Source organism: Nymphalis io, chromosome 29 (genome assembly GCF_905147045.1).
Source record: "Nymphalis io chromosome 29, ilAglIoxx1.1, whole genome shotgun sequence".
In the NCBI taxonomy this organism is placed as follows: domain Eukaryota; kingdom Metazoa; phylum Arthropoda; class Insecta; order Lepidoptera; family Nymphalidae; genus Nymphalis; species Nymphalis io.
In genome coordinates, this window is record NC_065916.1 from 7152536 (window position 1) to 7179480 (window position 26945).

General features: G+C 38.1%; 2 protein-coding genes across 6 annotated transcripts; both read left to right on the plus strand.

Moving 5' to 3' along the window:
- The first annotated feature begins 808 nt into the window (after positions 1 to 808).
- LOC126779595 (uncharacterized) lies at positions 809 to 26854 on the plus strand. Its single transcript, XM_050503731.1, has 3 exons — positions 809 to 1068; positions 24896 to 25012; positions 25927 to 26854. Exons 1-3 carry the CDS (start codon positions 992 to 994, stop codon positions 26813 to 26815), a joined length of 1083 nt encoding a protein of 360 aa, XP_050359688.1. The 5' UTR covers positions 809 to 991; the 3' UTR covers positions 26816 to 26854.
- LOC126779574 (uncharacterized) lies at positions 11807 to 24361 on the plus strand. 5 transcript variants are annotated; one of them, XM_050503683.1, is made up of 5 exons: positions 11807 to 12018; positions 19692 to 19857; positions 21171 to 21920; positions 22059 to 22497; positions 23327 to 24361. In XM_050503683.1, exons 4-5 carry the CDS (start codon positions 22160 to 22162, stop codon positions 24177 to 24179), a joined length of 1191 nt encoding a protein of 396 aa, XP_050359640.1. In that variant the 5' UTR covers positions 11807 to 12018; positions 19692 to 19857; positions 21171 to 21920; positions 22059 to 22159; the 3' UTR covers positions 24180 to 24361. The 5 variants fall into 5 exon arrangements, with proteins under 5 accessions (XP_050359640.1, XP_050359639.1, XP_050359642.1 ...); XM_050503682.1 differs by lacking the exon at positions 11807 to 12018 and having other exon boundaries at positions 19578 to 19857; XM_050503685.1 differs by lacking the exon at positions 11807 to 12018 and having other exon boundaries at positions 19578 to 19857; positions 21242 to 21920.
- Positions 26855 to 26945: the final 91 nt, after the last annotated feature.

Genomic DNA, 26945 nt, shown 5'->3' on the forward strand with positions numbered 1-26945 from the left:
CGAGTAGTAGATCGGCAGTGTCTTCACAGTCCGCGGGTAAGATTTTGCGTTCTGTAACAAGGAAAGGTTATTTGAATTGCCAGCCAATCAAATTTTTTTTTAATCCTGCATTTCAATATTAAAAAAAGTACAGTTGGTAAAATTATCAGGTGGTAAAATTAATTTCTTTCACAGGTTGTGTGTAGCCAGTACGAGCAAATATACATAAGCATTAAACTTTTGACATTAAAAATGTCAAGAGAATTAAGTTATCAAATACAGCACTGTATCTCTTAAAACAAAAATAATGAGGTCTTAAAATTCAAAGTGTATCAAGTGAACTACCTCATATTAAGTGTGAGCAACAAGTTAACATATGTACACCTACATTAAAAAATAAAAAAGTAGAAATAACTAAAAATAAAAACTTTATATATATTTTTATAATTTTTTTGTTTATAATGGCGTTTCAAAGTTTAAAATAAATATATTTTGCATACAGAATTTATTATGACAGATAAATTCTCTTATCTAAAGCGCTATTCAACGAATTCCACATGAAACTCATTATGGACTTTCAACCGACACTTTCTTTAAAAGATGTTACGTGATACAATAAAATTATAACATTGTACCCTAAGGTCTGAGCAAAATGTTAAGATATTTCTTTCGAACTTACTTGCTAGATATCTCATAACCGCACACTCGCTGACTAAAACTTGGGCTGCATATTTTACTTTCATTTTTGGAACCTTTTCCGGATCCACATCGTATTCAGTCAATTTATTTACAACACTCACTTCATCTTCTCCTCTATCTTCATTTAACCCTTAGTAGCCTGATTTACGCGAGTCTTCTTTGTTAAATATTACTGTATTTGCTTGAGGGTCTAGATGAAGGGAAAAATAGCTAAATAAATCACAATATTTATTTTACATATTTATTTAAAAAAAAACAGGTATCAATTTTGATACTTCAGGCATTATGGCCATAAAGAAATCTTAAATGACCTATGCATGAAATAATGCGAAACATCGATTGTTTTTATTATCGCATAACGATACTTTGCATTTTTTACAGAACCAGGAGGTAAGTTTCCTACAATTACTAAATTTACATTTATTCCTAGACTCCATAAATATTTTTTCATGGCCAATACAATCGGAACGCACGTCAGTTGGGGGTAGTACTTGTGCACCTGTCCGGGGTTTTTTAGAGGGTACTGTATTGTCTTGTTGACTGTTGGTACTGGGTCTGCCCCTTTTATTTTTTGAGTGACTTTGATATCTACATAAAGTATCGGCAAGCTCAGTTCTAAAATCTGCTAACTTCATAATATTCTTCTGAAGTTTTCCTTTCCTTGTGTTTACCTTTTTGTACAGTACCCAAGCATTGATGACAGTCATGTCTAACAAGTGGTAGAAGAGCCTCGTTGTCCACTTTCTCGACTTTATGCGGATGCGATATCGACCAATGAAGCTATCCATCAAATCAACGCCGCCCATGTGTGCATTATATTCTTTTACAACCCGAGGACATGATATTTGAATATTGGCCTTTAGTTTTTTTTCGTAGCGGGTTATAGTATCCGCTGGTTCAGCGCCAACATACGTGGATAGTAATAATACCTGTTTGTTGTCTTTCCAACTTGTGGCCGACAATTCTAGGCCTTCGTGAGAGGCCACATTTTCGTGATATGTTCCTCTGGGTACGTTGGATTTCATAATCTCCCGTTTATCCGGCAACTTGCACGACTTTCCAAGCCTGTTTCTCTGTACTGTTCCAAGACAATAAATACCTTCGTTGGTCAAGTAATGTACCAGAGGAATATTCGTATAAAAATTGTCAAAATAAATTATATGATTGACATGCCTTGGTACTGGTCGTAGCAATCGAATAACTGTATTCGACACAGCTCCGAGGTCTGGTTCGCCAGGTAAACGGTCCATGTCCTTAGCTCCCGAGTAAATCTCAAAACTGTAGGCATAACCAGACAGAGAGCATAACACGTATAATTTGAATCCCCACTTATGGGGCTTGTTGGGTAAATATTGTTTCATAAAATGTTTCATTTTTGTGGAACACATCTGCTCGTCTAGTGATAGACGATGCTCAAATGGTAAAGTAATAAATTTCTTGTTCAAATAGTCTATCACTTGTCTTACTTTATGCAGTCGGTCGTGCTGGGGGTGATCAATGGGCAAATGTTTAGAGTCGTCATTCATGTGAAAAATTTCTCTAATTTTATCAAATCTGTTGCGATTCATTGTTTGTACTATGGGTTCAAACTTTGTAATGTTTGACCAGTATGACCGGACACTAGGATAATGATATACACTAGTAAAAATAAGAATTCCAATAAATTTACGTAATTCTAAGACAGTTACAGGTTCTGTAAAGTTGGGATTCTTTTGGAAGGCATATTTATTTGACTCGTCCACTAGAAATCTCAAAATGTCTTCACCGAAAAAATAAGAAAAAAACTGAAATGGAGTGTCTAAGTTCATAATTTCTTGTGAATACTCAGTATTTCCAGCAAACTGGAAAGCATTTTGGACTAAATCCATATTTTTTACTCTCCACACTAAGTTTCTAGAGTTGAAAGGTGCAGTTTGCAGGTTGTTCTGGCTGCTGGTTGTAGGAGTTGGGTTTCGTTCAACAGTCTCTAAATTATGTTGCATGTCGGTATCTACGTTTGCTGCAGGCGGATCTGCATACAAGTTTGGGTCAGTGGGAAAATTACCTACATCCTCTTCATCATCTAGCTCCATCAGACGATCTCTTTGGCTCGAATAATAGTCTATGTCATCTTCATTGTCGGTGGAATCGTCTTCCGAAATTTCACCATTTTCTAACCGCTTCAATATGTTCTCAATCTCTTCTGGCCGCATTTTGGATAAATTTCTATAATAAATAAAAACAAAAGTAATCCCCACACCAAGCTATGCAGAAAAAATATGAAACGAAAGTTCAAAAAGTTTTATAGCTAAAGAGTTAGTAGGTAGGTTTTATGTAGGGCGGAATGCCTGAAGTATCAATATTGATACCAAAAAAAAAGCACTAATTTCTTCAAGTAAAACATGCATTTGCTAAAAATAATTATATCATAGCGAAAATAATGTATTCACTTACCTCAAAAGTATTTATATTCTTCAGAAAAAGAAAATATATCAAATTTATATTCAACAAAACTTTTAGTAAAATGTGTTTACTTGTTCACTTTGCCGCGCAAGTAATATGTCACAGATAAAATAAAACAATAATGACATTTGTTTTTTTTTTAATTTCGTTGGATAGAATACTATACAACAGTAAAATACACTGGCCTCCAAAAAAATCGACCCACCTACATTTTTTGTAAAAAAGCTGTCGTATGGTTTTAAACTACCACATATTTATATTTTTAAGATTGATAATGAAAAAATGCAATTGTAGGATTGTACAAAAACAGAAATACTGCGCAAAAAATAGGTTTTTAGGTAAATATGTGACAAAACACGAAAACACAAAATTTTACGCAATTTTATTTTTTTGTGTACAAAACGATTATGCCGTTTGTTTTTAAATTTGGGTGCCTAAATCTTACTTTAATAGGGAGTGTTTCCTCCTCTTGACCTAATCACTGCCTGCATACGCCTATTAAGTGACCTGATTAGCTTTTTAATGTCTTCCTGTGGGGTCCGTTGCCATTCTTCAGTTAGGGCAGCTTCCAGTTGATTCAGGGTTTCTGGAATTGGATTTCGTGCTCGAACCGTACGTTTTAGCTGGTCCCAGAGGTGCTCTATCGGGTTTAAGTCCGGACTATTGGCTGGCCACTGCATAACTGGTATTTCGACTTCCCTGAGATAGTCTTTAACAATTCTAGCGACGTGAGGTCGTGCGTTGTCGTGCATAAGTTGGAAATTATCCCCAATATATCCAGCGTAAGGCATCACATGAGGCTCCAGAATGTCCGTTATGTAAGTTTCAGCATTAACAGCACGATTACGGAAAAAAACCAACTCTGTGCGTCCCGTCAAAGAAATACCTCCCCAAAACATTGTAGAGCCTCCACCAAATCGGACTGTTTCTCGAATGCAACACTGAGAGTAGCGTTCTCCTGGCCTTCGCATGACGTTACGTCGTCCATCAGAGCCTACTAGAGACATTCGGCTTTCATCACTGAACAATACTGTCTCCCATTGGTCCAGTGTCCAATCGACGTGCTGCCTAGCAAATTGTAGTCTTGCTTGTCGATGGGATGCTGTGAGTTTTGGTCCTGTTGCTGGCTTGTGAAGGATTAAGTTTTGCTCTCGAAGTCTTCTTCTTACAGTATTTTCACTCACAGACACTCCACGACTTTCTCAGAGTCTACCTTGAACGTCAACAGCCGAAAGATGTCGGTTTCTTAAAGACGTCAAACCAATAAAACGGTCATCGGTCGGGTTCGTGACACGCCCCCTGCCAGATCCTGGTCTCCGGTGATACTCCCCAGTCTCCAAGTAGCGTTTGTACACTCTTCGCACCGCTGAACGACTTAATTTTAGTGTTCTAGTCACATTTCGCTGACTTAACCCCTCATGAATAAGAGCTACGACTTGAGCAGCTTCTGCTTCAGTAGTATCCATTTTTTATGTTTAAACTTATTAAAATTATTGTTTCAACAAAGTTTCATACACTTAATCAATAATAAACATCGAACCGAAATGACTCCGCGTTAAGAACTGGAAATAAACTAACCATGCACTTTGTGCACAAAGTAACGTTTTCTTATCAATACTTTAAAAATATTCCAAATATCCTCAATAACACTTACAACTCCTCCAAATCAATATCAAGTGGGTAATAAAATGTTAAATGTATGTCCCATAAGTAAAACAATCCACCTAGGTCGTCGCATAGTTAAGATAACAACTTTGTAAGTAAAAAAATACGGGTGGGTCGATTTTTTTGGCGGCCAGTGTACATACAGCCAACATATAAAAAAAAACTAATAGTGATGTGAATATTCGGTTTAAAATATTAGTATCAAAATTGAAACTCTAGGTTATTAAGGGTTAACAACAATCTTAAATGTTCCCATTTCGCAATTTTATCTTTATTTTCTTGTGCAAATTTAATATTTTTTGCCATAAAATTATTTCGTACGGGCCCTTTAATAAATGAGGTGTGTCAAATAAAGGGAAGATTTTTAAATCATCGACTTCAAATGCCTTTATTTTATTTGATTTATGTTCTTTATTTAGTCGTAAATACTTCTCTCCGTCTCATTTTGCAGCATTTTTATTGTGCTAACATTCGAAGTAGCTTGATCACAAATGGTAGTCACTATAAAAATGCCAGCTTGTTTCATTTTTTGTACCAAACCAGTCAAAACGACTGGTGCATAAAAAACAGGCTTCTTGTGGTTTCTAATCTATATTTACTCTTAAAAATGACAAAAATAAAGTTGAACAATATTAATTATAATAGATAAATGGATTTATATACATTTCCAAACAACAAAACACTTAATTATTTACAGTTTGTTGCTCACAATTTCTACATGTGTAGATTTTGCTGCGTGTACACTTTCAGCATAGACTTTTTTTTCATTTATTGCAGATATATGTAGTTTTATTGTTATTGCAATATCCTATTTGACACCATTTTCGTACATAAACTGTGGCATTTGTGGTTGGTATATTGGTTTCGTGTGGTTTTTGCCTTGAAGTCTGATATTCTGAAGCAAGTTCTTCTGCTAATTGAAACGGAAAATCTTTTCGTGAAATATTTTCTCCTGTTGTGTTTTTGTACAATACCCATCTATTTATTGCGTCTAAATCTAAAATATTGAAAAATACTTGAAGAGGCCACCTTCTGGAACCTGATGTCATTGTATATTTTGGTGCCATTTGATCAGTAACGTCGACGACCATTTGGTATTATTATAAAACGATACGGTTTCAGGTAATTTCTTTGCAGCTTTATCAATTTTGATGTGTTTATGTTTGGTACTTAGTAGAAGTACTTTTTTATTAGGTTTGCTCTTATAAACAATGTGTGCATCCATTAGATTGGTACAACGACGTTGAGAACCGTGCCATGCTGTCTTTTTTAGTTTGCAAATTTTCGGCAGTTCCCTCTTGTTTGCGCGTAGTGTTCGTTCGTTTTTAGATCGTAATTTCAACGCCAATGGAATACTTGTAGAAAAATTATCAGTTGTTACAGTTCTACCCTTCATGGTATATGGTTCAAGAAGTTTCATCACGACAAATTCGCTTAGGGGGGTTGATGCATTTCGTGTCTCGTCTTTTCCTAAATACGGAAAGCCATTTACCACATATTTCGTCTCTACATCGGACGCCAACCAAAATTTTATGCCAAATTTTTGGGGTTTGTTTGGCATATATTGAGTAAATCTGCATCTGGCCTTTGTTGGAAAAAGTTGCTCATCCACGGTAATATAAGCTCCCGGTTTGAAGCAATTTTTACTGTTTTCAATAAATTTTCCCCAAACTGCTGAGACTAAAGCGAACTTGTCTGTCTGCAAACGTTGACTCCTCTGATTTTTTTTTGTCAAAACGAATGTATCGTATAATCTCAGTAAAATCACGTCTACTCATAGTGTTGGAGAAAAACGATGGTCCCCACTTGTTATTCCACAAATATTGAAGCCTCAAATTATTTGCTTCGTACGCTCCACGTGCATATAATATTGCTAGAAATGCCTTCAATTTTTCTTGCGTAATTGTCCAGTTTTTCCCCAAAACTCGAGAGGCTTCTAACTCAGTACAAATTCGAATATGTTCCAAGATGTGGTTGTCAATCAGTAATAGGAACGCACTACTTAGATTCCCGTTCATAATGTTTCTTTTAGCACGTGCTGTTGGCCCGTGTACATCTTTGAAGGCACTATTATGGGGTATCTACCAGCAACACCTCCTTCAATTCTCGTCCAAATAGTTCCGTCTGAAGCAATTTCAGTTTGCTGATTTGGTATGTTACTTCCACATTCATCTTCAGAACTGGAAGGGAATCGCATACATCGTCTTGTGCGTTTGTTTAGAATCTTTTCGCAATCACTGTCATTTGACTGATCTACATATATTGTCTTCGTCAGGAATTTCCTCATCACCACTTTCGATAATAGCACTACTATTCACTTTCTACATCTGAACATTCCAGAGGTATGTTGGTTGCATTTTCTAAATATGTAGAAAGTTTTGCTTTTTTTGACATTTTTAGGGGCTCACAATCATTATAAAAATCTTGTTTATAAGAAAAATGCTGCGCGTTGCACAAAGCTAGAAACAAGACTGAACATGTCTAGTGCATTTACAAAATAAATGCTCATCAAAATGACGTCATCAACTCAATGACGATAGTGAAAGAAAACAAAAGACGATAACAAAATACGCTTCAGTGCTATATGTACTGCATCGGTCTCATGATTCCCAAAATCATACATTTTTTTCATACAAACACAACCTGTCATTTTGACTGGTACTGGTATAAATGTCAACAACAAAAATTATATTTGTTACTAATGTATATAAAATAACATTAAGTTTAAAAAACGTACTCTCTAATTATAGCTACGAAAGTCATAACATCATTTCTGAAAAAAAAAAAATGTGTAATATAGTGGGAATTTTGAATTGAAATTGCACGACCAGTCTAAATGACTGGTCTGGTAAATCTAGTGTTAATAATATTATTGTGGATAATTAAGAAGGGGACAAGTACACCACTGAAAGTACTATTAGTTACCTTCATCCTGCTAAGATCAATAAAGAAGGAATTTTTAAAAAAGTTGTGTCATAAATTAATCATAAATTATTTTGTTTCTCTAAATATGTTGACAGTGAGTGTCTAAATAAAATGATATTTAAAAGTATGTCAACCAACTCTCACTTTTCTTAATATACAGGGTTACAGGGTAATATGTCACGATCCTTTTAAAGGGTTATAGTTCAGGACAATAGCTATCAAATGACCCCCAAAATGCTTATGCAAAAGTGTATCGTTTTCGAGTTATTAATTTTTTAATATTTTTTTTATTTAAAGGATGTTTAAGATTCTAAAATTCAATAAAAAAAAAATCAACGTATTTTCCCTATTTTTTTTGTATTTCTTGCTAGGGTACATCCTAGTTAATAATAACCAGTTATAAAACAAAAACAATCTTCAAGCATTTTTAAATTACAGATCCAAAACTGTACAACTTTTCGATTTTTAATTTTGATTCTTTAAGTTACTCGCAATTTTTTTGTAAAAATCACTATGGCTCTTATCGTGCGGATCATTTTAAAAACATCTGCGTTTCCTTAGCTATCCATCGGTACATAAAAAGTACAGTAACAATCATAACCTCAGGAGAAAATTAGATAACAAAGAGACCAGGTAGGAAATTCTAAGAAATGCTATTGTTAAGAAATTAAATCTGGATCAAAGACAAAAGGACCTCAATGCAAAGTAGTTAAAGATTATTTTTAATAGGGGTAATAGGTAAAAAAGGAGAGATAAACCAGAGCTGTCATTGCAATTTTGAATTTAAATCAAAAACAAAATACTTAATCTTTTTAGTTACTCCATACTTTCGAAATTACACTGTTTATTATTCATAATTCGTGTTCAAAATGAGATCCCCTATTTCGTATACAAATACGCATTCTTTTTCTTAATTCACTTTTTATTACAACACTACTCAAGCTATGTCGAATAGAATTTGCAGCATTCATTATTCTTGTTTTGAGTTCTTCAATTGTTTGTACTGGTGAAACATCATAAACCAGGCTTTTCATATGCCCCCAGACATAATAGTCCATCGGAGTCAAATCTGGACTTCTCGCTGGCCATGGGATTGGTCCTCCTCTGCCAATCCATCTATTACGATAATTGCTGTCTAGCCACTGTCTTACGGACATTCGAAAGTGTGCGGGGCAACCATCATGCTGGAATATCATTCTCTGCCTAAGTTTCAGCGAAACATTTTCGAGTAACTCATGCAGGATTTCTCTAAGCAAGCTTTCATAACTTTCACCATTTAAGTTATCAGGTAGGAAATGTGGCCCAATAAGATTATCATTGATAATCCCCATCCAGACGTTTACCGAGAAACGTCTTTGGGAACCGCTTAATCGCTTTTTGTGAGGGTTTCCCTGTTCTTTTTGAGACCAATATCGAATATTGTGGTAGTTAGTAATACCATCTTTGTCAAACTTTGACTCGTCTGTCCATAAAATTTTTCTCAAAAAATTGGGATTTTCTGCATCACAGTGTAGCATAAATCGGCAAAAATCTAAACGTCTTGCAGGATCTCCTTCTTCAATCACGTGTACGGGTGTGTAATGATAGGGATACAATCCAGCCGCGTGGACAGTAAACCAGACTCTCCATTGAGATACGCCCAGTCGGTTTGCCACGATATTGGTGGAAACTGCAGGGTTCTCTCGAAAATGACGAATAATTACATCTTCTTCATCTGGAGAACGGACACGAGGGCGTCCGGAATCAGATTGTCTCCTTTGCACGCGACCAGTTTCTCTAATTCGACGATACACACCAATAAAGACACTATTGTCAGGTGTCCGGCGATCCGGAAATCGACGATTATACTCACGACGAGCAGCTGCGGCGTCACCGTTACAATATCCATAGCAAAATAAGATGTCAGCGTATTCCTCATTAGAGTACGGACGACGAGAAGAATTTTGTTCTGCAGCCATAATAGTCCTTTTTACGCGCCAAGTTATCATAAACACAAATCACAAATTCCTTTTAGCTAGCCGAGTCACGAAGTTGTAAGAAACAGAGTCCAGTAAACGAAGCGGTTTTTTTCAAAAATTTAAGAGATCAATATTCACTAAAGCGCGTCCACACTATACGAGCAGTGCAAGTACAGTGAGTATTATGTACCCCGACAAGGTTTTATTACTCTTATTCCTAAAAGAAATGAGATAAAAGGAAATTAGAAAAAATGACGGTAAATTCAAAGGAATTGATAATAGTATTCCACAAACAGCTCTGGTTTATCTCTCCTTTTTTACCTATTACCCCTATTAAAAATAATCTTTAACTACTTTGCATTGAGGTCCTTTTGTCTTTGATCCAGATTTAATTTCTTAACAATAGCATTTCTTAGAATTTCCTACCTGGTCTCTTTGTTATCTAATTTTCTCCTGAGTTTATGATTGTTACTGTACTTTTTATGTACCGATGGATAGCTAAGGAAACGCAGATGTTTTTAAAATGATCCGCACGATAAGAGTCATAGTGATTTTTACAAAAAAATTGCGAGTAACTTAAAGAATCAAAATTAAAAATCGAAAAGTTGTACACTTTTGGATCTGTAATTTAAAAATGCTTGAAGATTGTTTTTGTTTTATAACTGGTTATTATTAACTAGGATGTACCCTAGCAAGAACTACAAAAAAAAATAGGGAAAATACGTTGATTTTTTTTTATTGAATTTTAGAATCTTAAACATCCTTTAAATAAAAAAAATATTAAAAAATTAATAACTCGAAAACGATACACTTTTGCATAAGCATTTTGGGGGTCATTTGATAGCTATTGTCCTGAACTATAACCCTTTAAAAGGATCGTGACATATTACCCTGTAACCCTGTACAGAGTTGGAAAAGCATTTCTTGTAAGCCTGTTGCTTGGTAATATGTAATAATTTTCAAGATGTTTATTGCATAACCTCAATTGGTTATAGATATACATATTTCCTTTTTCTGTAGTGTCATTCTCTAACACTGCTTTTCAGATTTCAAACATTTCTAAATCTTTTTCAGGCTTGGGGAAATAATGCAGAGGGCCTGAAATTTAATATTTTTTATTAAAGCCAGTTAAAGATGATAAAACTCATAATAATTACATGCCAAGTATACTGATATCAATTATAGGTAAAAAAAATAAAAAATTGTAAGGAGAAATTTCTATACTGATTTTTTTGTGAAGATAAAATATTTAATGAAAAAACTAGAGTATCCACAATATTCGGCCACTATTTAGTTATTAGTATTAGTCGATTATGCTGTATGCTGCAAATGTATCAGTCCAATTCGGAACAACGAGCACTGTTTTTTAACATTGCAATGCGTTGGGGTTTGTACCCAAAAGGAAAGAAGGAAGGGCGGAAAGGAAATGCACTGGTATACATACAAATTTATATACAAATTGACGGGACTACGACAGTCGTCCTATGCACACATTTATAAATTCAATTGTATTACTTCTGCATTACACCCGAAATGACACTGTGAGTGAACTGAAATTTATTAGATGTCTGTGGTTCCAAAAGTGTCCTAGCACTTACAGTTTCAGTTTGTGAAGATCCAGATGGAACGACGACATTTGAGTTCTGAATATCAGCGTTGGAGTTACTGTCGTATAAGTAGTTTGTAGTAAGTAAGTCCTGTTAAAATGGCGTCCTGTTCTTGTCCAGTATTTTTGGTCGGGGCGGTTAAATATTTAAATTTAATAAAATTAGTATAAGTACTTTAATAAAATTAGTCATGCGTGTGAAGAAAGATTAAAAGATTTTGCACTTTAATTTCCACCCAATCTATGATGCAACATTAGTGATGATATTTATTACTCCTAAAAGCCATGAGTAAATGTTTTTTACGATCTCTTGATTTTGATTCCCAAATTTGTGATTTGATTGGTTGTCGCTCTCACATCTCACTCTCAAATTTTAAAATGCTGTTACATTTTGCCCCTTCAAACGATTCCGATCACGTGACTCGCATTCACACACCACCGTTTCAACAATATCAATTGATGTACTATGGATTACGGATCTCATTTTTTCAAATCTATTTACCGTCATCGTCACTCGTATATGATCGAAGCCATATTTACCCCAATAGGTAATGGTACACAGACATAAATATGATGATACCTAGAAATTGTCTGATTTCAGTAGCAGTTATAGGTGGACAGTTTGAGATATTTTTTGAGTGATGTATAAATTTGTTTGATCCACAATAATAGTGAGTATATCCTCATTTATAAACTCGGAAAAAATTGGAATGGCGTTTAAAGCGCGGCTGCTGGAGGGGAAAGGTCTGTATTTCTTGTAAAACGTATGCGTTATATAATTAATATAATATTTTTTTATCATCGTCTTCGAAGAAATAAGGGCTACTGATAACGCCGAACCGATTTTTTTTTTTTTTTCGAAATGTGTAATACTGTTGGCCTTATTGGCCTCTACAGCGTCACCGGGCGGGATGGGCGAGTTGAACTCAGCCGGATGTTGGGAGCCACACAGGGCTCAAGAGAGACGGGAGTCCTAAGGGTGCCTCCTGTGAGGCCAGACCTCGGCTTAGGACTCCGTTGAAATCGGGAGGGGAGGACTCCTGCGTTATAATGCCGTCATACGCCTAAGCGTCGACGGGACGTAATGAAAGAGGGTCGTCGACCCCGCCGGCGGGGTCGGTGTGTGTTCATTGTGTTCCCTAACAAGTTAGCGTTGGCCGATGAGATTTTATCATCGGGGGCGACTAGGACGTCTTTAGGACGCCTATGAATCGATTTAGGATGCCACTGAGATATTCTGTATGAGAGGGTTCGAGTGCCTGGCGGCTTTCTCGAAATATTTTATTGAGAGATCCTTGATTACCTTAGAAATGGAATCAACTTTGAAATCTCTGTGTAAATCTATATTACGCATGTACCAAGAGCAGCCCGTGGCTATGCGTAAGAATCTATTTTGTATAGCCTGTAGGCGGGCTATATTGTGTTCGCTCGTGTGTGCGAATGCGACACTCGCGTATGTAAGAATGGGACGAATGCATATGAATGCATGCTTTGTATAATGTCACCTTATTTCTAAGGGACATTTTACTGCGCCTACATAGCATCGGATATAGTCTACTTAGAACAAAGAAAGCTTTGTTCCTTATATTTGTTATTTGAGATTTAAAATTCAGTACATGATCTAATATGACACCTAAGTATTTGACTTTATCAAGCCAAGGGACGGGCCTATCGTATAGGGTTATTGACCCCGGACGGGTTTCGGGGGAGTTACATTTACTGCCACCCCGTCGAAAGTATACTGCAGTGCTTTTGTCTGGATTAATTTCTATCCTCCAGGTTCGAAACCAAGCACTTAGAGCGTTGGCCGCGGCCTGAAGGCGGAGAGTAATAAGTCTAGCTGATCTAGACGAAGTATATATAGCGGTATCGTCCGCGAATAGGGCTAGCTCTGTACTTTTACACTTCGGGATGTCCGATGTGTATAAGGAGTAGAGTGTGGGTGATAGCACGGATCCTTGAGGGACTCCGGCTCGTAAGGGGTGAGCAGAGGACAGAGTGCCTTCTACGTTATACCGGAATGTACGATTCGATAGATAGTCGTGTACGATACGTACAAGACTAACGGGAATGCCTAGCATATGGAACTTATATATAAGTCCATTATGCCAGACTTTATCGAAGGCTTTCGCTACATCGAAGAAAAGGGCTCCTGTGTATCGCGGCCTCTTAGGTCGAGCTATGCCTGCTAAGATGTGCTCCGTGACGCGGTGCACTGCATGTGTGGCCGAGTGTCCGGCTCTAAAGCCAAATTGCTCGTTAACAAGAAGGTTATTAGCTTCTATAATTGTTTTTAGTCGGGCTAATATTAATCTTTCGTAAATCTTACCCAATGAGTTAATAAGACTAATAGGACGGTAACTAGTGGATAGATTTCTAGGCTTACCGGGCTTATATATACCGATAACGGTAGCCTCTTTCCACTGGTCTGGGAAGGAGCAGCCTGCCATAAGGGCGTTGAAAATTGCTACTAATAAGCAAAGAATCTGGGCGGGTAAGTATTTTATTACTTTGTTAGTAATACGATCGGGGCCGGGCGACTTTTTAGCATTTAGATCATGCACTATCTTTTCGACCTCCTCTATCGTGGTTGGGGTGAGTGGTTCGCTATCGGGGGGATGACAAATTAATTGTGTGACCGTCGAGTCAACTTTCGCAAAGTGCTCGGGGTCACACGGGTGTAGACTGGGGGAGCACTGGCACTCAATATTGTCCGCTAAGCACTCGGCCTTTTCGTTATCGTCAAATGCAACTGTTCGATCGGAACGAATCAATGGTGGTAGAGAAGAAATCGTGTCATTTTTTAATGTTCTAGCTAGGGGCCAGTAAGCTAGGTGAGACGGTGACAGCTCGCTTAGCTTTTCCCCCCAGCGCTCGTCACTGTGATCTGCAATTCGGGCTCTAACCTTTCTTTGCAGATTCCAGAGTCGTTTTTTATTTACGTTTGAAGGACACAAATCTTGAGCTCTATTAGCTGAGTTCCTGCGAGTAATAAGGTCCCTTATATCGCTAGGGAGTTCCCAGCGGCCGTCTGGTTGCACTGGAATCTCCCTAGAGCTATTATGTATCGCGTCGCGAATAAAGTCGGTGACCTGTGAAGTGGCCGCTTTCGCAAAAAGCAGGTGAATCGATTGATTGAAGTTGCTCTTCGAGCTTTTTCCAATTAATGATTGTTTTAGTTTGCTGGGTTAGCGTAGGCTCGGGTCCTAGCCGTATGACTACCGGTCTGTGGTCCGAGTCTAACTCGGATATGGCTTCTATTGAACGTAACTGTAGTGTTACGTCGTTTAAAATAGCAATATCTAATATATCGGCCCTATCGCGATCGTGACTATTATAGAAGGGAAAACGAAGCTAAAGCTCGATAGAGCTGTTAGACTATCAAGGATGGTACCGTTGCGGTTAGTCCAAATGGAGTTCCATCTAGTGTGTTTGCTGTTAAGGTCGCCAGAATGACCGAGCTACCCATCGAAAGTAACGATCTAATATCGCTTTCGAGTAATGTTTTTGTCGGGGATAAATAAACCGAAGCGAGAATGATCGGTCGATGACCGGTCATACTCACCCGACATACAGACGCCTCGATGTTTCTAAGCGGCGGTGGATCCATAGGAGTGCAATGAAGCGATCACCTATAGTATATTAATGTGCCCCCGAGAGCACTGACTCTATCGTTGCGTACGATGTTGTAATTAGCGATTTTCGGATCGCGTAAACTCGGTTTTAGGAAGGTTTCCTGAACAAGCAGGAAGTCAGTTTGATGCGCGGTAACGAAGTCGCGAACAAGTTGCATTTGCTTCTTAAGGCCGTTTGCATTAAACGAAGCAATAGTTATCGAGCGGGATTTGTACTTACCTACTGGGACTGCCATTTAATATACTAAATGAGAGGGAGCTGTGTAACGCCATATGGCGTCAATGAGGCCGGCGTGCTCGACGGTTGCTTGCAGTCGAGCCTGCGGGCTGTTGTTAGCAGCCCTTAACTTTCCTGCAAGCACACGTAATTCGTTCGGGTTGAATGCCCCGACGAAGTCACAAACGAGTTTAAGGTCGTCCGCAATGCTGTCCTTACGTACAGCGGAAGCGGGGGTAGGGACCCTAGGGGCCTGCGGCGGCTTAGGAGCCGGCGCAGTTGGGGGTGCAGGCTTCTGCACCATTGAGAGAGGCTTGTCCCAGGCATTACCCTTAGGGGGTTGTGCTGCAATAGAGACTGTCGAAGGAGCGACTGGTGTTTTCGCTGAGGGCGTACGGGCCCCTTTGGCTTGGGGCTTCCCTCGGCTTGTCTGACGCCGTGGTGCTTTCGAGCATCCACGGTAGTTAGCCGGGTGACCCTGAGTTTGGCAGAGAACGCACGCGGGCGGTACTTCTGCGACCCTCTCTTTGCGAGGGCAATCACTCGTGCCGTGGTCCCCGAGGCACTTAACGCACCTGGGGCGGGCGTGACAGTTACGAGCCGAGTGCCCGTATAACTGACAGCGGTGACACTGTCCCGGGGCGCCTCGGTTTCGAGGGACCTCCACGGACACTCCTGATAAGCGTCCAATGGATCGGAGGTTAAATATTTTTTTACCCTCTGGAGAGAGGTCGAGTATGACTAAGGCGAGGTCGTAGGCCTTCTTGGACTGCACGTTGTACATGCGATGTACTTCGCGTACAGGTAGGCCCTGCGATTTCAGGTCCTCATAAATGAACTCATTACTGAGTTCCTGAGGAAGACCTCGTACGACAACTCGGAGTTGTCTTTCCTCCTCAAGTGCGTACGTATGGTAGTCAATATTCTTGGCCCTTAACAATGTCGTCAGACGCCTATGGTCGTCCGATGTAGTCAATTGCACTTTAATACCTTGAGCGGTATTACGTGCGTTTGTGTAGTGAATCCTCATCTCGGTAATGATCCGAGAGAGGTTCTCCCAGGATTTTTTGTCCTGAATGAATATCGGAGGGGGACGCTTTGTGAGACTCTTTAGTCCGTCGCTAACCATTGAGTTGGCTGGCTTGCTAGCTGGCTGTCCAGCCGGACCCTGGGTCGGCTGGCTGAAAGCTACGCCCGTTGCGGGTGTCAGCTTAGCTGACGTAGAAGGCCGCAGAAGGGAGCGAGATTTGCTTCTAGCTTTCTGCGCCCTCTTGGGAGGAGGGGATGCCTTGCGAAGGGCTGCCTTACGCTTGGCAGATCTTTTAGGTTTTTTGACGGGTTCGAAACCGTCATCCTCTGAGTTAGATACTACCTCCATCTCTGAGGAGGTAGATGGAGTGGGAGACGTTGGTCGTGGGCAATCCGGAGAGGCGGGTTGGTCGAAATGGACCACTGGGACGCTTGCCTTGACGTATGTGGCAAGAATGTCCGGAAAGTTAGCTTCTAGGTATTTGAATAAACCCTCCAGTGGGTGAGGGGTAGTACTGGTGGCCATGGTGGCCATTGAAAAAGAAATTCCTCCCTGCCTTCATGGCAGGGAGGTGTGTGCCTACGGTGTAATCTCTAATGAGATCTGCCCGTGGGTGGCAGAGGTGAGTGCCTACTCCCAAAGGTGATTGATTGTGAGTGTTGATTTGGCAGGACTTTCGCGGAATTCGCGGAGTGCACTACACTTCACTTTTCCACTTAAGCACTGCACTGCACTGCACAATTAGTTTATCAGTTTGTAGATATATTGTTTATGCGGTCACGGCGGGCGAGGCGATCCTTTGAACAAAGGGTCGGCGATCACAAACGGTCGGCGCACACAAGGGCGCTCGGGTAGTTGCACCTGCTGTGCGGGTTATCTTTGTTGAGAATTCTTTTGTCCTGCTTCTGGAGAAATCCTTTGTCCAATTTCTAAGACAGACGGCGGCGAGGCGACCCTTCGAACAAAGGGTCGGCGTTTATAAAGTGTCGGCGCACACAAAGGGCGCTCGGGTAGCCGCACCTGTTGTGCTTGAGTCGGGCTTCGTCGGTAGAGACATCCGTGCGGGACGGAGGTTGGAACGAGAATGCGCCGAACCGAAATCCATATCAAACAGAAAAAAAAATCGGTGTGCAGAGGCGCCTGATGGAACTCCCGTGGATTTTCCTTGCTCCTAATCCGGCAATTTTGTTTACTAACAAAATTACTCAGCCAAAAATAAGCCTCATCACTAAAGATAATTTTCTTCCCTAAATCAGGGTGAGCCGCTAAATGCTCTGAAGCCCAACAGATAGCGCCGTGGATTCACGACAAAAGTCGTTGCGTTTCAGCTCTTGAATTGATAGATTTTTTATTGAATGTATGGTATGCAGGCGATGAATATGTGTAGGTTTCGTTATCATAGAAGCGTTTGAAGACAAAGTTGTGGTATTGTCTAATAGGCGTTGATTCCGGCAATCAACGCTTATTATTGGCTTAGTGACACTAAGCTTAATTTAAATTGATTTTCATAAAGGCTTATGTGTCGATGGTTTTATAAAATTCAGCTCCCTTTGCTGCGGTGAGCGGTGTGGTTGCGGCGCTTGAAGGGTCAGCGGTCGGTGCCGGCGGAGCAACTGGTGGTGCCCGGTTAGGTGCGGGTGCTAGTTTCGGCGGCTGCCTGCGCGTATGTCGGCACAGTCTGTTGCATCGACTCCCGCTTCTTATCCGCAGCTAACGGAGGGCGTAGAAATAACTAAAAATAAAAACTTTTTGAAAAGATATTTTTATAATTTTTTTGTTTATAATGGCGTTTCAAAGTTTAAAATAAATATACAGGGTGGTTTGGAGAAATGTTCTGAATTTCCTCGCGTATATTTTCTTTTAATTCTTCAATAGACTGAGGGTTGTTATTAAAAACTTTACTTTTGAGGTATCCCCAAAGGAAAAAGTCCATTGGTGACAAATCCGGGCTGCGGGGTGGCCAGTTAATGTCACCTCTTTTGGATATGACTTTTTGCCCAAAAATTTCACGAACCGCTGCTATTGAGTCGTTGGAGGTGTGACATGTGGCCCCATCTTGTTGAAACCATGTCCGTTGATTAAAACCAGAGTAGTCCTGTAATGCTGGAGCAAAAAAGTTCTGTAGCATGGCAATGTATCGCTGTGTGTTGACGGTAACGGGACGGCTTCTCTGATCCTCATAAAAATACGGACCGATAATTCCACTGGCTGATAAAGCTGCCCATACAGTAACTTTGGGCGAGTGTAAGGGTTTTTGGTGCTTCAATTGCGGGTTAGCATCACTCCAGTATCTGCAATTTTGCCTGTTCACATGCCCATTTATGTGAAAATGTGCCTCGTCTGAGAAAAAGATGTTATTGAAGCTCGTAAACCTCGCAAGCATTTCGTTGGCAAACTGCAGTCTCTGAGTGTAGTCATTTGGCCTTAATTGTTGTACAATTTGAATTTTATACGGGTGTAAATGTAAATCCTTGTGAAGAATACGATTTAAAGATGTCCTAGACACATTTAAATAACTAGACCGCTTTCGAGTAGACAGGCCAGGTTGTTCTTTAACAGATGCTCGTACGCGCTCTATGTTTGCGGGCTCTCTCGACGTCTTAGGTCGGCCGGATCGTGGTTGATTTAATGTTGAACCCGTCTTCTCAAACTTCTGTACCCAATTTTTAATTGCACGAGTTGATGGAGCTTGATTTTTATTTCGAATGTTGTACTGTGTACAAAATTTTCGTTGCGCTTCAGTCGCAGAATCGTTGTTGCGATAGTACTCGCGTACGCAAAACGCGCGTTGTGCTCCGCTGAACGACGCCATTGCACTGAATTCCAACTAGCCGCTCTCGCGCTTAGTAACGCCCCGCTCCCCCCTATCCCCCGCAATTGGAAGCAGCGCTCGATTCAAATGTTACCGGACTTTTGGTCCAGCCTGTATTTTGCATACAGAATTTATTATGACAGATAAATTCTCTTATCTAAAGCGCTATTCAACGAATTCCACATGAAACTCATTATGGACTTTCAACCGACACTTTCTTTAAAAGATGTTACGTGATACAATAAAATTATAACATTGTACCCTAAGGTCTGAGCAAAATGTTAAGATATTTCTTTCGAACTTACTTGCTAGATATCTCATAACCGCACACTCGCTGACTAAAACTTGGGCTGCATATTTTACTTTCATTTTTGGAACCTTTTCCGGATCCACATGGTATTCAGTCAATTTATTTACAACACTCACTTCATCTTCTCCTCTATCTTCATTTAACAACATTCTTAAATGTTCCCATTTCGCAATTTTATCTTTATTTTCTTGTGCAAATTTAATATTTTTTGCCATAAAATTATTTCGTAGGGGCCCTTCAATAAATGAGGTGTATCAAATTGTATGGGCTATTGCATCCCTAACTATTTCGGAGGTTTCTTGAGTATCGTAATAAACTTGTTGATGCTTCAGGTGGAATGATTTTATTTGAAATTTACACAGATATATATACAAAAATGACAATTATTAATAACCAATAAACAATATTTACAGAAATTCGTCTCCAATAAAAAGTTTCACATTATAACCAATGAAATTGGATTATAATGTGAGTTACAATTTAATTACCGGTTTACCAATCGGAAGGGCTATAAAAAGAATAAAATTCTTTAAGAAAATTATGTACAAATCAAAACATTGGCTTTTCTACCAATAGCGAGTGAGTATGTAAGAACAATAATTATTTCTTACGAATTGTACGAGAGGTGAGGGGCGCACCGTCGCCGCGGGGGGCACCATATAAATACGCGCCTATCTGTGTCCATACAAAACTCGGCGTATGTGCTCCAACGTTTTAGTAACCGCGCGCCTTCGGCTCGCGCGGGCATATGCTTGATGTTTTGTATGGACGCTGCGTGTGGTAGGTAATGTAGGTCCCACAAAATAAAGGGAAGATTTTTAAATCATCGACTTCAAATACCTTTGATTTATGTTCTTTATTTAGTCGTAAATACTTCTCTCTCGTCTCATTTTGCAGCATTTTTATTGTGCTAACATTCGAAGTAGCTTGATCACAAATGGTAGTCACTATAATGATGCCAGCTTGGTTCATTTCTTTTATGGTGGCTATTAACAATTTCTTTAGATCAAACTTTTTTGTTGTACTTTTGCAGAAAGTAAATAATATTCGTTGTTTCGTTTTAGATTGAACACCTTTAATCATTAGAACCAATGCATGAGCAGCAATGTTTTTAGTTTTTCTGTCTCCAAAATTTCCAAAGCCAATAATTTCATTTTTGTCAAAGTAAAGCCAGGTAAAACCAGGTGACAAAGCTACCTCATCAAATAAAAGATTATACAACCTTTTCTCAAGGGGATGTTTTCTGACAGTTGCTCTTAAATGATGAATAATTTCTTTATTAACTCCTGGTTTTATATTGAAAGCACTCAAGTGACATTGAAGTATTCGTTTACCACTAATTTCTTTAAAAAATTGTAACCCTTCTGGCTTTGTTTAAAAATGGATGCTGCCATAATTTTTTCTTCAAGCGTTAATTTCTTTACCTTTGCCTTTAGTTTAGATTTCAATCGCATAGTCATTGATGTCTTTAGTGAATCTGGCATTGTTTCCATAAGTTGGTATAGATAGAAGGTATAAATTGTGATAATTTCATATTTAGTAATGATCTTTTCATTTTTAAAAAACCAGTCAAGTGCGAATTGGCCTTGTACGCCGTGGATTCCGTATATTTCTTGGACTTATTAAAAGTTATTTAACTATTCATCAATCCCAAGTATTTCTCCCTTCACAAACTTCCGAGATAAGGAAAGGGGGATGGTAGTTTTTTTGATAGTTTAATCACATCATCAATCACAAACTACATGATAATAATCACATAATAAATAAAAATCTGTTTTGAAATGTGCAAATGTAGCCCTTTATATACCTCACATGCCCTAGTAGTATCAGTTTGAAATTTTGAAATCAATTTTTAAAATTATTCTAAATATTAAGCCTATAAGCATTTGCAGTTACTGAAATGTACCGCTGCGACATACAGATGAAGTAGCAACATAAGGATTTATTATGCACTTCATTACAGGCAAAATATGATAAACTATTAAACCAGCTGAAAACGGTAACAAGACAAACAAACACAAACAGCAAGAAATAAATTTCACCTAACACTAAACAACTACTGCAGGAACGTAACGTAACGTAACGAAACTTTTACAACAAAGAGAAAATAACGATAACCGTAAAAAAATAACAGAAATAAGCAAAACGATTAGTGAACAACTTCGGAAAGAAAGGAAAACCAAACGGTTAACTACTATACAAAACTATATACAAAAAACAGGAGGAATAAAAAAGGCATGGAAGAAATTAAATGTAAAAAAAAGATTGGATACTAAATATGAAAACGCACGATAGGAAAACTACAAGTAATAGATCCGAAATACTAAAAGTTGCTACTAAATTTTATCGGAAATTATATCAAAGTCAAACAGTGGAACAAGCAGTAATAGGATACGATACACAAACTGACGAAGAACGAATACCTGAAATATTAAAAGAAGAAACTGTCAAAGCAATTAGTTCACAAAAAGCTGATAGAATACCCGGACCAGACCTCATTACAAATGAACTATTAAAATATTATATTACTTTGTAATGCAATATAAAAAATATATATAAAATTATAGAAAAAAAAACACTCCCTGTGAAAAAAACAACTTATTACCTATCTTGCATAAACACTAAGAAGGTCCTAGACACAGGTACAAAGAAAAATAAGTTAATAAAACCAAGTAATAACCTAGACAATTGAGGTTATTATAGTTAACTTTTAAAGTGTCAACCTCATTGCGCTAATACCGATAATATCCCATTTTTATTTATTCTATTGCATTTTCTAGTTCTTGGAGTTTTTCACGCGGTGTCCTGCGTGAGCGACGAACGCGACGCAACGCGACGCAACACGGCGCGACGTAATGCGACGCGATGCTATACGCGACAAATGTCCTACGTGATTTTGGTCATTACTTCTCGAATCATGGAGAAATACAGTACAGTTTTGCTTGAAAGTTCATATTTAAAGTACAGACTTTTAAAAAAATATCGTAAAAAACACAGAAAGAAAACAAATATAATATTTTTACAAAGAAACACATTTGGCGAGTTCCATCATTTATATCCAAAATTAAGAAACGATTCTAAAATGTTTAAACAATATTGTGGAGTGTTACCGTCTACTTTCGATTACATTATTGCTTATATTAAGTCTGAATTTCAATTAAAAACAACAAATTTTCAAAAACCTATTTCTATTGAAGAAAGATTACTCTTGACATTGCGGTGAGTACATAGAAATGAAACTACATAATATTGTATTATTGAAAATATGTATTTTAATTATTATGAAATTATCACTGAGATGAATCACCAGAAGTGAAGTAACCCATCATTGAAGATTCTGTGTTTGATGGGGTATTCAATTTTGATATTTCGTTGATGAGCATCTCCTGAACCTGAGTCCGAAATAATAATTTATTCAGAGATGGTAGCTTTTTCATATACGGCATTATAGACTTGAACCAGTTCAAGTCGTCGTTGTCTTCATTTAAATTTTTCTTCATTAGGTCTATCTTTACTCGTTCGAGTGTTATTAAGATTTCTTCAATACTTTTTGCTGCACCTTCTTGTACCTTTTGGTTAGCCAACGTTCCAATAGCTCGCGATGGGGTATACGACGGTCCAGGTGTCGAGGTATCATGTAGTATCTGTGCCGAAATAGCATTTTGTAGAGTTGCAGCATCAGTCGTAGGGCCATCAATTGTTGCCAAATTGGTATCATCTGTATTGAACTGCGATTCATCGGTTTGCGTATTGTATGCCGATTGCTCAGAAAGAATAGACATCATTGTATCATCATCAATAATGTCGTTTTCATCTAATATTTTATTTTGAATATTACTCGTAGTTTTACGAGGTTTCAAAATTGTCTTTAAAAATTGCATTGATTCAAAATGTGGCCAATCGCCTTGATATTGACCATTTTGATCTGCGTCCGAACCCGATCTTGGCTTTTCTACTTTTTTAAGCTCTCTGTTATAGGAATCTCTTAAATTCTTCCACTACTTTTTTACATCATCAGCTGAAATTAAAACAATATTATTATTTACAGATATTTGGTTACTGGAACACCATATAGAAAGTTATCATTCAATTTCCGTATATCAAAACCTGCCATTTCAAACATAGTGAAAGAAGTGTGTACTGCAATTTGGAAGACTTTAGTAATAAAACATATGCCTATACCTACAACGGAACTGTGGAAAAGTATCGCAAAAGATTTCTGGGAGAAATGGCAATTTCCTAATTGCATTGGTAGCCTTGATGGCAAACACGTACGTATTAAGAAACCAAAAAAATCTGGTTCTATGTACTACAATTATAAGGGATTTTTCTCTATTGTATTACTAGCCTTAACTGATGCTAACTATAAATTTATAATGGTTGATATTGGGGCCTATGGAAAAGATAACGACGCTGGAGTTTTTGACGCATGTACTTTAAGACAAGCAATAGAACATCAAAAATTACAAATACCGGAACCCGACTTTTTACCTAATACCCTCATTAAAGCGCCTTTTGTATTTGTGGGTGATGCTGCATTCCCATTAAAAACATACCTTCTGAAGCCTTATGCACAAAAAAATGTCAGTGAGGGAGATATTAAAGAGCGGTTCAACTATAGATTGTCTCGAGCGAGGATGGTCGTTGAGTGTTCTTTTGGTTCAATAGCGTCAAGATTTGGATTACTTAATACGCCAATTGAGACAGATATTGAAAATACAATTAACACTATAAAAGCTATAACTCTACTTCACAATATAATACGTGATCTTGAGAGTAATTGCGAAAATTTGACGTCAACTTCATCCCCTGATCTTCGAAGATCAAGAAGATATAATGCCTCAAGTCAAGCAGCCATACATACAAGAGAGACATTCGCGAATTATTTTAATGAACATTGAAGGTTTCGTCACTTAGCGGAAGTGGCAGGCCAGAACAACAGCCAGCCACCTAACGATTAACAAAATGATTGCAAGAGTAAATTACTAAACTTAATAATAATGTAAATAAAACTTACCTATGCATTCTACTGCTTCGGCAACATTCTTCCAACATCTTTGTACTAATAAACGATTCCTATAATGTTTATGTTTTTTGTCCCACAACAATCTTTGCTCACGCACTGCGGCGATCAACACTTCTGAATCAACCATTACATATATTAATTTTCTTCTTAAAGCGAAAAATGTTATAGTTTGTGTTGTCGCATCTGGTCGCCCTCAAAACAAGTGCGCGTTACGTCGCGTCTCGCCGCAGACTGTCATATAGGCCGCATGTAGGGTATGGGCGAAGCCCCATTAATCCGTTGCGTTGCGTTGCATCGCGTTGTCGCAACGGAACAACGCATTGTATGTCATATCTGCGTTGCGTTGACGCTGCGCCCTCGCAACGCAAGAGGGTACGCACGCCTTCGCAGTTGCGTCTCAGTTCTGCCCATGGATAGATACAAACGTGTTCTTTTGTTGCTTTTATTACGCCACCGCCGAAATAAATGTAGAAATCATAGAAGATTCTGGATATCTCCTTTGATATCATTAAGAAATAGTGATGGTCAGTTTTTTATGCAAGAATATAGGGAGTTGTTGTTAGATGAAAAGATTTTTTTTAATTTTTTTAGAATGAGTGTTGCCAGCTTTAATAATTTGGTTAAGACCTTAAAACCACATTTAAAGAAGCAGTATACCAATTTCAGGAACCCTTTGGAACCGATCGAAATGATTGGTATTACATTGAGGTAAGTAATTCAAATATCATAATAATGTAAATCAGTTATTCATTTATTATATTTAAACACAGTTTAATTTAAGTATTACTATTAGGCAACAAAGCAAAGTTATAATCTTCTTCTTGACTATCATCAGTGAAATTATTAATCGTAGTGTTGGCTGAGTAGTTAGTTTCGAATTCATCTGTTTGATACGACGATGGCGATGGTGATTGGGCATGTTGTCCAGTTAGATATCCGCGTGACTGCAATGGTGTTGCTTGATACTGTTGTCCAGTTTGATATCCACGTGGCTGCAATGGTGTTGCTTGATACTGTTGTCCAGTCTGATACCCGCGTGATTGCCATGTTGTTGATTGAACTGCCTGTTCCCCGAATCGCATTTCGGTAATTATATTTATAACTTTGCTTTGGAATGTCAAAGTTTGTAATTCCGTAAATCCATCCAAAGAAGGCAAAATTCCTTTGAAAAATGATAAGTGGCGGTTTTCTTTCTCTTGCAACGCTTCTAAAGTTTGTGCCTCGAAATCATCTATAGATGGGTGTGATCTCTTACGGCTTGCAGGCACGTAGCGAGAAGGACCTGGAGGTAACGAGGTCATTTTTTTTGTAGGAAATGGAGATGTGTTTTCATTTCGTTCCGTTTCTTCATGCATAATTTCAAGGCTACTGTCAGTTTTATTTTGGGTAACTTTCATCAAAAACAGCAACTGGTTGTAATAATGATATTTTTTCAATTGTTTTGCCCCTGATCCAGACGAATTGTTTTCTTTTATTTTTTTTACATATCGAAAAAAGTTGTCCTTCACGCTTACATATAAATTTACCTGACTGGCACCGACTTCAAATTTTTGTAGAAAACTGATTATTTTAAGCTTTTTAGTGCATTTTGAAGTCAAAAAATTTTTGTGTTTCTATTTCAGGTACTTGGGCAGCGGAAATTCGATAAACGACTTGCATTTCAAATTTAAACGTGGAAGAGCAACAATTTCTAGAACTATTTCGTCAGTTTGTCAAGCTATATGGAAATATGTTCGACCACAGTACATAGAAGAGATCACAATAGAAAAACTTCAAAATATTGCATTAGATTTTGATCTCAAAACTAACTTTCCTCATTGCTTCGGGGCAATTGATGGGAAACATATACGTTTAATAAAACCAGACAAAAGTGGCTCTCTGTTTTATAATTATAAAAATTATTTTTCTATTGTTTTGCTAGCGGTTGTTGACTCAAACTATAAGTTTGTTTTTGTCGACGTGGGTGCATATGGAAAGGAAAGTGATTCTACTATTTTTAGAAATTCGACACTGTACAAGATTTTAATGAGAAATGAATTACCATTGCCTGATCCTCAACCACTTGGAAATGACCATAATAACGAGCCACTAATCCCTTATGTACTCGTCGGTGATGAAGCTTTTGGTTTAAGTAAGCATGTTATGCGCCCATACGGCGGAAACAATCTCAATGTGAAACAGAGAGTTTATAATTATCGCCTCAGCAGAGCTCGTAGATATGTGGAATGTGCATTTGGGATCATGGCAAATAAATGGCGCATTTTGCATAGGCCAATTGATACATCATATGATTTAACTATTAATATTGTAAAAGCATGTTGTGTTTTACATAATTTTGTTACACAACACGATGGTTTACGACAACAAGACGATATGGCAATAAATAGGTTCCCACAATTGAGACCTCATGCTAATGAAGAATCATTAGCCGAAAATTTTATCAGAGATCAATTTGCTAATTACTTTATGAGTCCAGAAGGGGCTTTACCATGGCAGTTGAAAAAAATATAAATTAACTTATGTATTGAATTTATAAATATCGAAATAAATAACAACTCACCAATTTTATTCTTTTTTTTGATCCTCAAACTCCTCGTAACCTTGAAATAATTTCTTAGAAACATCTGCCCATTCATTAGCC